The sequence below is a fragment of the Pteronotus mesoamericanus genome, unplaced genomic scaffold (genome assembly GCF_021234165.1).
Source record: "Pteronotus mesoamericanus isolate MK-2021 breed Mesoamerican mustached bat unplaced genomic scaffold, CSHL_Meso_final contig_116, whole genome shotgun sequence".
Lineage (NCBI taxonomy): Eukaryota > Metazoa > Chordata > Mammalia > Chiroptera > Mormoopidae > Pteronotus > Pteronotus mesoamericanus.
Window position 1 is genome coordinate 23,801,891 of NW_026555027.1, and position 12,172 is coordinate 23,814,062.

At 40.9% G+C, this 12,172-nt stretch overlaps 1 protein-coding gene across 1 annotated transcript in view; it reads right to left on the reverse strand.

Annotated features, from left to right (window-relative positions):
* Positions 1–8,240, reverse strand: part of VEPH1 (ventricular zone expressed PH domain containing 1) — a 187,565-nt gene extending 179,325 nt beyond the window's left edge. Inside the window, exons 1-2 of the mRNA XM_054579995.1 lie at positions 8,139–8,240; positions 3,704–3,995 (exon numbers count right to left, since the gene is read on the reverse strand). Coding sequence (XP_054435970.1) covers positions 3,704–3,841 — 138 coding nt within the window. The 5' untranslated portion in view covers positions 3,842–3,995; positions 8,139–8,240. The remainder of the gene's footprint in view (positions 1–3,703; positions 3,996–8,138) is intronic.
* Positions 8,241–12,172: the final 3,932 nt, after the last annotated feature.

Here is a 12,172-nt window from a genome sequence, read left to right on the forward strand (position 1 = left end):
AATCTCGGGAAGGTAGAACGGAAATGTGATTATAACAAAGGAAGAAGAAGCCTAATGAGTAATAGCATTCCTCGTCTAGTGAAAGACCGGGTAAATAGACTTGGAGAGAATAGCATGGAGCATACAAGAATTCTGACATGAGTTTTATTTTACATTGTAAACCAAAAAGTCTCCATTCTAATCTATACTTTTGAATCTTGCCTTTAGATAGCATGATTTGGATAACATTTCTCACATACCAACAAAATTGATTTTCTAGACCTGACACTAGAAATGTGAGGTAATATAGCTTTTCCCTGTTATTGGCCCCTTCCTTGTCATGGAAAAACATGAGAGCACGAAGGATGTTTAGCTGGAAAGAGAGAAGCCAGAAAAGGATACCCATCTTCATGTTTAAAGGTCTTCTTGTAGGAGCAGAAGTTATATTATTTTGACTGTTGGGGCAAAGAAAAGAACTGAGCACAATGGATAGAAAAGACAATAAAGTTTCATCTGGCTGAAAGAAGTAACAAGCTAACAATTTGAACAGCGGAACAGCTGGTTTTTGTTTTTGTTTTTGTTTTTGTTTTTTTTTTGTCAGTTAGGACTCATTGGTCATAAGCTGCAGACAAAGTGTAGAGACTGCAGTAAAATAATAATCATAAAAATATGAGGTAGCGCACAGATTTTAAGAAATTCTGTACTACCTGCCTCAGAAGGACAAGACCAAAGCAGATATGGTGACAGAGGGACAGGAACCAAAGGACGGTTTCTTGCAAACCATCATCACAAATCACTGCTGATTTCTTTCCAAAATTACTGGGAAATAAATTCTGGTTACTATAGTTTGGGTCAGATGTCTCTATTTCTTGTCTTCCTTTTCCCCAGGCAAAGGCAAGGTAGGGAATGTTGACTTGAGACCACATCAAGGCTTCATGCAATGGAAAGGGAAAATTTATGGAAGGAAAATTGTCAAGCAGAAAAATATCAGAAACCTACTATGTCCCCCTCATCATTGCAAGTGCAGCAGGGAAGACCACCTATTTGTTAGGAATCCTAAAGAAGAAATTTCTGTGCTGAAAGGAAGTTGGGAAAGATGACTTAGAAGGTCTCTTCTAGTTCTGTTTCTAACGAGAAACTGAGAAGTGGAATTGATTACTGAGATCCAAGGTCATTAGGAAGGAACTGATAAGGAAGATCTGATCCTGTTCCTAAGGGAAGGATGGTATGCAGCTAACAGTGGAGCAAGCGACGGAGTAGGTATGGTTGCTTCAGTGGACTGATGGCTGGCATTGGTCATTGAATGTCATGGGCATTGAGGCATCATGGGTAGATTTTGAAGAGTGGAGAGACATGTAGTAAAATCTGGTTGAGGAAGTCGAATCTGGTAACTGTTAGTAGAATGAACTAGAGAAAGGCAGGAGATCAATTATTTGGAAGGCCTGAGCCAGGGGGATAGCAGCAGGAAGGGAAAAGAAGGAGCAGATGAGAAGCATTTCTCTGGCAGTGTTTACAGAACTCACAGGGCAAGGGGGGAGTGAGAGAAAGAGTGATCCAGGAAAACGGCAATGTAACTGTGAGAAAGAAAATAACTTCTACCTGAGGTGCCGGGTATTACTGTGATGAACTTGAAGCTGAGAGAGAGATGTCAAGCCTAAAAGCATAGATCTAGGATTCCCTCATGCAGAGATTGCACTTGGGGTTATATGAATAGATGATTTTCTGTAAGAACAAATATAATGCAAAAGGGCAATTACTTTATGTCTTTTTAGAAAGAAGTAATCACTGAGAACTAAAACCATTGAAGGAATAATGAAACTTAAACCGGTTTTTAAAGGAATAGAGAGGGAAAAGGAATTCCACAAAGGGACATATTTAAAATTGACTAGGAAACTTAAATATTGAATTGATCTGAATGATTGAATAATTGGATTGATTTTCATGATTCTTCTAAAAAATGATTGTTTTTATTCTGCCACCCATCTGCTCTCTGCCATGGCTACAGAGAGAGAAATGGAAGGAATGAGATACGAGAGAAGTTAGATGAAGAACGCAGGAGAAATACCGATTTCTAGACCTGCTGACCTGGGGGGATGCTGACTGGAAGGCTTAAAGGAAGGACAATGCTCCTGATGCAGGGACCGGCCAGCCCTAATGGTTAATAGTGCGACATGTAACAGGGCTCACCAGTCCTAAAATTCTGCATTTAACATCTGTGAGACAAAGCAATTAATGGAGGAAACAACAACAAAAATCACTGACACTAGTGACCTCTAGTGGAAACAGGTTTCTGGAAAAATATATATATATAAATATAAATTTATTATGTCTAATTATTATAAATAAGACTGTATTTATTATATCTAATACATGTTATAAACAAGATACTATTTATTAGAAGCATATATATATATGTATATATGCTATTAGATTAGGCAAAAATCAGTGGCACATTAACCCAATTTATTTCCAGAGTATGAAGAATGGGGCTGCTGGAAATAGCATATAAATCTTACCCAGAAAGTGGCAATGAACCAGGAATACTTGGTGTTTCGAGCCAGACTAAGTTGATTAATGTTCTGGGAAAAATGTGGATGCTAATTGCTGTTGAAGGCATTACCTGAGAACAGAAGAGTGTTTGGGCAGTGACTTCACTGGTCTCTGGAGGAATCTGGCATGTTAATGGCAGCCAAAAAGAGAACATGCTGACAGGCTTGAGGAGGAAGCTGCACTGCTTGCTAGCATGCCTTCTCAACATTTTTCCCTTTATAACATGGAAGAAAGCTGTTATTTCTGAAGTGTGTACATATTTGCTAATTCAGTATTTTATGGCTTGAGTCCTGTCTCTTTCCTCCACCCCGTGGGTGTTTATGCCGCACATTGGCAAATGCTGTCGAGCTGAGAGGATGCAAGAGGATGCTCAGGGGCCTGGGCCTTTGAAATGGGCCCAGTCTCATGAAGGGTTCAGGCATGATCAGGAAGGTCAAGATCCTAGCACACCACATCCAGCCCCTTTGGATGGACTTTCAGAACCTATAATCTCGACATTGAAGGGAAGCAAAGGAATGGGAGGGTTGACAGAAATTTTTAATTTGTCTGATCACTCTGGGGGCTAATAATTGGTGAGGTGAATTAAATGGTGGGGGAGGGGAATGTAGAAAAGCTGCAAAGCAGAGGGAAAAAAAAAACAACCAGAGATCATATAGAAGCTAAGAGAATCAGTGTTATCAAGCCTTGGGCAACTGTCACTTCTGGCGGCACAGTGATGCTTGTCCTTGTCTCATATTACTTGCATGGCAGGAGGTGTCATCCTGCCTTCTTTCATTATTCAGCCTCCACCACATGATCTGCTTTGTTTCCTGATGCTGCTGTGTAGCCTGGCAGGTCTGCTTCTCCCCAGATTCGCTCCCTCTCCTCTCCATGTCATTCCAAGGATTTAGAAATAACACTTAGAGAAGCCTTTGTGAAAATTCCACTCTGGTCTGCAATTTCCAGAGTTCTGGCCTCTGTGAGTGGGCAAAAGGTGGGCTGGCTGCCCCCTGTCAATGACTTTCTGGTATCATTTCTTAGAGGCCAACTAAACCACAGAGCCGAGTTAAGAGAGACCAACACCAGTGATCCTTCCTCTTTCCCCCACAAAGATCCTTTCCCCCAGGATTAGCACAATTATTTGGCTCTAAAGTAGTTCATTTCAGGGCTCTAGTCTGAAAAGCAGTTTACTTACTGAAGATGAGCTAATTATTTTAATTTGCTCCAAAGCTTCTGTCAGGCTGTCTTCAATCTCAGAGTCATCTAAGGAGAAGAGGTCCCCAGCTCGGGAAAGGTCTTTTTGTCCCAAGACCAGTCTGAACAGGTGATGCATGATGAGGAGTTTGATAGTCAATTGACTTTCTGTAGGCCCAGGGCCATGTGTCCCAGTTATCAGAGGTCAGCAAGACAAAAACATGTAGCAGGAGGTATACTTTGTAGTCCTCGAAAGGTCATTTTTCTTCAGACTTTGAGGCCTTTTACATTCTCTACAAGAGAAACAAATGACACAATGTAGCCATTAGTAGAAAAACATGACCTCAGAATATGAACTTGGTGCCCAACAGAGAGAAAAAAAAATAGACCTTTGGAAATGTGCATCTAGAAGCGAGTTCCAACCTTTCTCATCTCAGGGCACACATAAACTAATTACTAAAATTCTGCAGCACACAAAAACACATATTTTTTGCTGATCTGACCAAAAAACAGGTATAATTTTGTTTCATTGACACCAGACAGCTCTTGTTGTGTTGGCTGTTGTCATTTTCTAAAATTTGACAATCTAAGGGAAAAGAGGTCAGTGCCCCTGACTAAATAATCAGGCTTTGCATGTTTTAAAATTTTTTGTGACACACCAGTATGTCTCCTGCAGTGCACCAGTCGAAAATCGCTGGCACGGAGGAACAGATCCTGGCTTGATAGCTTCAAATGAGCTCTTTCCTTATTTTTGCCACAAAAAAAATCCTGTCAAAAATTATTAGGTTTTTCCAGAATTTAATTTGAGGCTTAAAAGGCAGCATAAATCCCACAAGTATTTTTTCTCTTTTCTATATACTTCTCCTTTTTTCCATGCCATAAGGAAATAAGTGGACAAGCAACAAATATGCCCAACACTTGCCAGATTTTCCCCAAACACATCCCATGGAAACCAAACAGAAAAATGCAATGAAAGAAAAGAGAGAACACAGGAAACATCTTTTAGACCCACTGCCTGGTTTTCTCTCTTTTCCGGGACGTGGAAACCAACGCTTTCCTTCCTGGCTGGGCTTCTTTGCTACATTGACCATAGAAGCTGCCCCAACCTTCAGTCCAAAAGATGACGTAAATACCTTTTTCTTATGCGCTCTCTAAACAAGAAGCAGTGGAATAAAGGACTCTTCTTAGGAGCGTGTGGCTAGTTAAATCTTGGCAGAACGTGAGCATGAACTTGGATATTGAACTTGAAGATGACAACATTTCAATGCAGGCTAAAGGAGAAGGGCTTTGGAATCAAGCTATCCTCCTAGTCCCACAGCTGAAATAATGAACTCCCACTGTAATTCTCACTCAATTAACAGTCCAAAGAGAGTAGGGAAATGGCACAAATTAAATATCTGATTATTCTCATCAACTGCCTTGTGGGCCTAATAAGATCACAGACCATTCGCACCATAGAGGCCTTAGCAATCATTTACGGGCCAGGGAGGTTTAATGACTTCACCAAGGCCCCATGGTAACTGTGGCAGTGCTGTTCTAACGTCAGGCCTGTGGGCTTCTCTCACATTTTGCAGTGGAGTTATCTCATACATGCAAGTAACGCACAAGTGCAGCCACCTGTGCAGAGAGGGAGACCTGAGAGTGATTTATTTAATGCAGGCAATAGGCACATCTTTCCAGCATTTCACTCTGCCTGTTCTCCACAGAATGAGTACGAAAGGGAAGAGGGGAGTCTCTTGTTTCCTGGGCCATCTCAGACATCCCTTCTGAGCTGTCACTGTGGGAATACTTGTGTGCTAAATGCAATCTTAAAGTTTAAAGATACATATCTTCTATGCAATATAGTCTCTAAATACAACCCAAATCTTTCACCAGGCACTCAGTGAAATAAGCTCTCAGTAGTATTCCAAAAGATGAAATTCATGGGCCACTGAAGGGATTTCAAGGGTAATATTGCCTACATGAAACTTATACACTACCCACTACCTTTAGAAAAGTGACTCCCAATATTTATATATGCTTGTCTGTCTGCCAGGTACTATTCTAGATGCTTTGTAAACATTAACTCATTTAATCCCTGTAATAACTGTGTGAGGATATTTTATCCTCATTTGACAGGTAAGGAACCCAAGACATTAAATAACTTGTCCAAGCCACACAGCTAGTAAACTACAGAACCAGATTTTGGATCCAGAGTGCTAAGTTCCAAGTTCATAACCATTGTGCTATGTTGACTCCATGTGAGGCTACTATTAGGAGGAAAGGCTCTTAGAGCCTTAGTAACATTTGAGGATGAAGAGATGGGTAGAGTCTTAAGAAATTGAACTCCTCTTCTCTGCTACACTGCCTCTGCATCCCTGACCATCTATGCCCTGGGATTTAGGCCAATCGGAGAGCAGAAGAGTTGCAAGGAAGAGACACTTAGAGGAAGAAAAATGAAGGAGACTGGTAGGGAAGGTTTCAGGGGGTAGGAAGAGGAGAGTGAGGGTCCTACAGAGTAGTTTACACCCTGGCAAGTGTGGAAAGGTGAATTGCAATAGGAATAAGAAAAATTAGGCAGTTTTTTCCTTCAATTTTCCCTTTAACACATTCTTCCACCCCCACTTAGATATTTACAGTGAGACAGTCTCAGGGAAATCATATTCAGGATGGAAATCACATTCTGGATGGAAATGAGTTTACCTTGACCAGTCAGCTTCTTGGTCAATGTTTGGCACTTTCTTCATCAGATTGAGCTGCCCCACACATATCAGAGCTGGAGCTCTGAGAAGGAGCAGAAATATGGGCTGGGAGAGAGGGGTACCCACAGGCTTTTCCTGAGCATTTCCTTTACTTTCCTAATATATTGCAACAGCTGGTATGGAGCCCCACACTCATGCTTTCACCTTCAGCTGTTACTCCTAAGTGTCCTTCATGTGCAAAATGCTATTGTTCAACACACAGCTTTACATGAAAACTTTCACATATCTAGGGGTGGAGGAAGAAGGGATGAGACTTATGCCAAACACTCTACAATACAAAGACGACCCAGGGAAAAGCCTTCTGTGTACTGTAAAAGAAAGTTTGCAGAAATGCAAGGAGAGAGTGATCACTCCTAGGGAAAGATGATAAGGAATGGCTTTGTGGAGGAAATGGTGTTTGAGCCAAACCTTTTAGAAGACACTTCATTGAGCCAAACCTTTTAGAATATGTTTCATTCAATGCATATGCCCTGAGTACATACTTAAGTCAGCTTCTTGTCCAGGGACCAAGGTTCCCAGACTGGCCACTCAGTGGTTATGGGACTTTTGATTCATGCTTTTTCCTTCCCTGAGCCTCAGTTTCTTGATCTGCAAAATGGGTTTAATACATGCCTACTTTATATCATCAGATTGTTTTGCAGGTCAAAGCTGATAACACGTGAAAGAACTCTTTGTAAAATAATGACACCGACACTTGATGTCTAGAGAGTGTTAACCAGGTGTCAGGCACTACTCCAAGCACTTCCCAAGTACTGAGTAACTTAATTCTCATGACATTTCCATGTGATGAGAAACTGATGTTAAGAAAGGAAAACAACCAGCCCAGGGCATGTGGAGAGTAAATTGCGGAGTTCGGGTTGAAGGCACTTGGTCCCCTAAGAGAAAGCCCATTCGGGACTGTGTACAGTTGTATACATGACTGTGTATGATTACTATTAAGCTGCCTTCCTTCCCATCAGTCCTCATTTAAAGAGCACCCCACAGGCTACACTGTGCCGTCTTTCCTGGATAAGGATCAGCAAGACATGTTATCTATTTTTCAGCAGCTCGGGTCAATGTTTTGCTCAAGTGTCTGGTTTCCTTGAAACAGCAGAGAAGGTCAGAGCCAGATCAAATTCTACCTCATTTTCTGGGAAACCCACTATTCTTATGAATGTCATAGCCCTGTGGCCTAAATCCATGTAGACAGAGGCATCCCATGGTACACACACAAGCACACACATATGCACACAAGCACATAGGTGTGCACACTCAGATACTTTCTACACACGAAGCTCTTTGCTAGCCACTTTCTTTTCGTAGGTCTCCCATCAACCCTGCAGGTTACAAAGAGGAAACCGGACCAGTGAGATTCAACATCCTGCCCCAGGCTGCACACAGAGCCAAGATTCACATCCAAGTAGGTCAGCCTCCAAATCTCGTACTTTTTGAATAATTAAAAAACAATACAAAACAAAACAATACTGGCTCATAAAATTCCTTCTTTCACTCTCATCATTTCTTTTTCTAATGTCACGGGAGCCTAAACTGAAGTCCACATTCTCATTAGTTAGGGTATATTTCTGAAGCAGGTATTGGTTGACAAGCCAGGCTTCCATAAGGAGAAAGAGACACCCCCCAAAGAGAAATGATTCTGCACGAAGCGTGACACATTTCAGGGAGTCACAGCTCTCCCTCCCGGCAAACTCAGTTTACCTGCGTGCTAGTCCTCACAGGCGCGCTGGCTGTCACACTGAGCTGTGTGCTGGGAGGCTGGGCGGGAGATCGGGCCGCGGGCTCCCGGGGCACAGCGAGCGGGATCCACTCGGCTCGGTGAACCTGAAGCTGCTCATTGTGGTGCTGGCGCCGGGTGAAAGAATTCAAGGAATGCAGCCCGATGCCACCGGCAGCTCGAGCTGGTCAGGTGACAGGCTGCACCTCGCCCAGTGGGGAGAGAGTTACCTCTGAGTGAAATGCTCAGTTTCCTGGGGCGAAACAGAAAGCGTGCTCCAGTAAAGGAGAGTTGTTTTTAACAGGGAAAACAAAACTCCCTGTGTTCGTGAAAATCTATACTTGCCCTGGGAAGAATGGGGGGAAGAGAGCCACACAGGAAACACGGTTTCAACAGCAACTCAAGCAGGTGACTGGAATGGCTATTGGGAGCCATTTCACAAAGCCCGGGGAAGAGAGAACTGCAACTTAATTAACACTTCCTTCCCCCTGAGATCTCACACACGGAGTTTGAAACACTTGAGTTTGTCCTGTAAGAGCCATAGCTCCTGAAGAAGTGATTTCGACCATTTCATCTCATGGCACACATAAACTAATTGCTAAAATTCTGCGGCACACCAAAATATATATATATTTTTTGCTGATTTGACACACAAAAAAAGGTATAATTCTGATTCATTCACATTGGACAGTTGTTGTGTTGGCTGTTGTTATTTTTTAGTTTGACAATCTAAGGGAAAAGAGATCAGTGCACCTGACTAAATAGCCAAGTATTGCATGTTTTAAAAATTCTTGTGGCACACTGGTTGAAAATTGCTGCTCTGGGTTAGTACTGTTAAAAGTTTAATGATGCAGGAAGTTGTTAATAAACAAACTTAACCAAAATGCACGCAACATGTTCTCAAATAATGTCCTTTCATTCAACATTGTTTTGTTATAACATTGAAAGGAAAATTCCAGTCCCAGCCGGCAGCCACCGTGTGTGGAGTTTTCAAGTTCTCCTCATGTCTGCGTGAGTGTTCTCTGGGTGTTTCAGTTTCCTCTCACATCCCTTAGATGTGTATGTGAGGTGAATGGGCTTGTCTAAATTGTCCCAGACTGTGCGTGAGACAATTTAGTGTCAGTGCGCCCCCCAATGGAAGGGTGTCCTGTCCAAGTGGCTTCTGCCCTGCACCCTGATCTGCAAGGATAGACGCCTGCCATCGAAGACCCTGAACTGGATTAAGCAGGTTGGAAAATTGTGATCTGACTTGTTTTTATTAATCTTTCTTAAGTGTATGCATAGTTACATTTATTTCAATGTTTACTATTAGAAGCATTTTAGGTCTTCATTAAAAGCTTGTTATGTTTTTGTGACCAGAAACTTAACTATTGTTTATATCAATTAGCCTATGGTAAAATTGGTTTTGTTATACCTCATTTTGTTTCCAAGAACCTATTGATAACATCAAGTGAGGACTTACTACTGCATCCTCTTTTTTCCCCACTTTATTTGCTAGAAGTTTCTTCATAAATATCTACTTGGACCAGATACATCAATTTGTATTTTAAATATTGCAGATAAAATGTTTATCCTGCTTGATCTATTGATACTTCAGAGGAGAAAAGAAACCTTCTTTTATTGTTTCAACAGTTAATAGTGCATTTAAAAAAGACACATTTTTTAAACTGTTTAATTCTCTACCTCTATTTTGTCTGTTCCTGTACCAGGTCCACTGTCCATCAAGTCACTTATCTGCTGGCGAAGTGTACGGGAAGCTGTGCCATAGATAAATTCATTTGTGTGTGGTTGCTGAGATGTGGATATCCTGACGATCTTCACAGAGTGCTACCCCGCAAAGGTGTGTGGTCAGATAGCCACACATCTACCATTGAAGCAGGTTATAGGCTCCAGGAGACCAACTGCATTAATCTTCCCAGACATTTGATGATCAATCATATTTTTATGCCATCAACACATGGAGAAATGTCCCCTTGAAGAGTGTATTTTATGAAAATAGAGAATCTGGTCATCTGTGAGTAGGTGTATTATTTTATTAGTAACTTTTCTAGCTTACAGATAGTGATAGCATCCCTTCTTTTAATGGGTAATTTATATTTCTTTAGTATTCTTTCTTTTTCATCCTCCATTCTTAATGGTTCTTAACACTAGATTTTATCCAATTTTCTTACGTTTTTAAAAGAGTGTGGGGTCCTGGCTTGGACACATGGGAATCCAATAAAAAGTGGGAATGTAGACACAATTGGGCTCAGCTATTCCATTGCCTGCTGTGTAAACCTGGGCAGATTAATTAACCTCCTTGAGCCTCATGTTTCTTATTTGCACCTGAGGATAGTGATATGGGTTGTCAGGAGGTTCAATGAGATTACATGAAGCATTTAACACAGACCTTGGCAGATAGCAATCACCAAGAAGTGACAGCAATTATATCCTTAAAAATATTATTTTTATAGGTCATTCTCCGGTTAACACGTCCCATTGCCACTGATGCACTACTGTAAAGCTACTTACCATCGAGAGCGCAGCGTTAAAGAGGCCCAGATTTGCCCCTTTGTGTCATGTTTATATCCTACTTGTACTCTGTCCCTCAATCTTAAATCTGGGTACTTCATGAACTGTCTTGAATGTGTCCCTATTGGGTTTTTTTTGCAAACCTATCTTGTTCCCGAGAAAGAAAACCTTATTGTGACACTACCCCCACCATGGCTAAATAGTAACAGTGGGGAGGAAGTGTATGATTCCCTTCAGGACACCAGAGGGAAAGTTCTTTATGGCTTTCCAAGGTGACCTACACTCAATGGATGCTAACAAAGCATTGCTGGTTTACACTATTATGCATCAGTAGCTTCTGCTAGATGGAAATGTAGGAAAACTCAGGAAGCCAGTTCATTCTGAGGAAATTATCCTCTAGCTTCCATCTCCAGGTTCAGATATTCTCTGGCTTCTTCAATTCTAGAATAACAATGTTTAGTCACATTATGCTTTGGACAACATTACTGTGAATCAAAAAATTCTCATTTTATTCACCTGTATTAAAAATCCCCACTGACAAATATAGTTCTAAAAACTGTTGATAAAGTTCTCAGATTTTCCCTTGAAAGAAAGGATTAAAGATTCTTTTCAAGGAGCATCTTTTTCACACAGTGTGAAAGAACGACAGGCGTTCCCATGGGAATTGGCCGCATACATTTCAGCCCTTCCCACAAGATGTCTATTGTTCCGGGGCGTCTTTTGGTTTCCATTGCCACCGCATGTTGCTACACTTCACTTCCACTGAAAGCCTCTGAGGCTGGGTTGTTCCGAATGATGCTAAAGAACTCAGCCCTTGGGCTTTTTGCTAGGACTCTTACAGTCTAAGGTTTGTAGCAGGCCTGTTACCATAAGCATGCAAAATAAAAAATAAAAAAAAAAAGGTAGGTTTGGTGACCTATTTAGGCAAGAATGCAAAAACCATATTTAAATTTGAATATGTATTGCAGCTTATTGAAACACAAATAGATAGGAAACATTTTTCTTTGTGGGGAATGAGGGAAACATCTTCAAGTCTAACCAGCTTTCTAAACCAAGAATTTGTGATCTGGCATAATGATTTCATAGTGTGTCCACTTTCACCTGTAAAATTAGATTTTACAGGTCATATTTGCTCTGGAATTGCTAAAAAATTTAATTCAAATTTTGTGGCTTTATGTTTCCAGAAAGCATACCCAAACTCTCGAATTATAAGAAATATTCAATGTTAAGTGTATCTTTATTTACATTTAAATTCCATATATCAAACAACTACATGACCAATTCAAATAATTCCTTAAGTATTGTTTTCTATTTTTTCAGTTGAAAACATATATAAATGTCCTGAAATCCAATGCCAGATTACTCTAGTAATTTGAAAGGACAAAACACATATTTGAAAGAACAAAAAAGTGATTAGATTCAGTTATGATTTCTAAGAAACCTGAGTGATAGCAACAGCAAATAGTAACGGTGACTGTCCTGCTCAGTGACTATAATAATGCTGTTG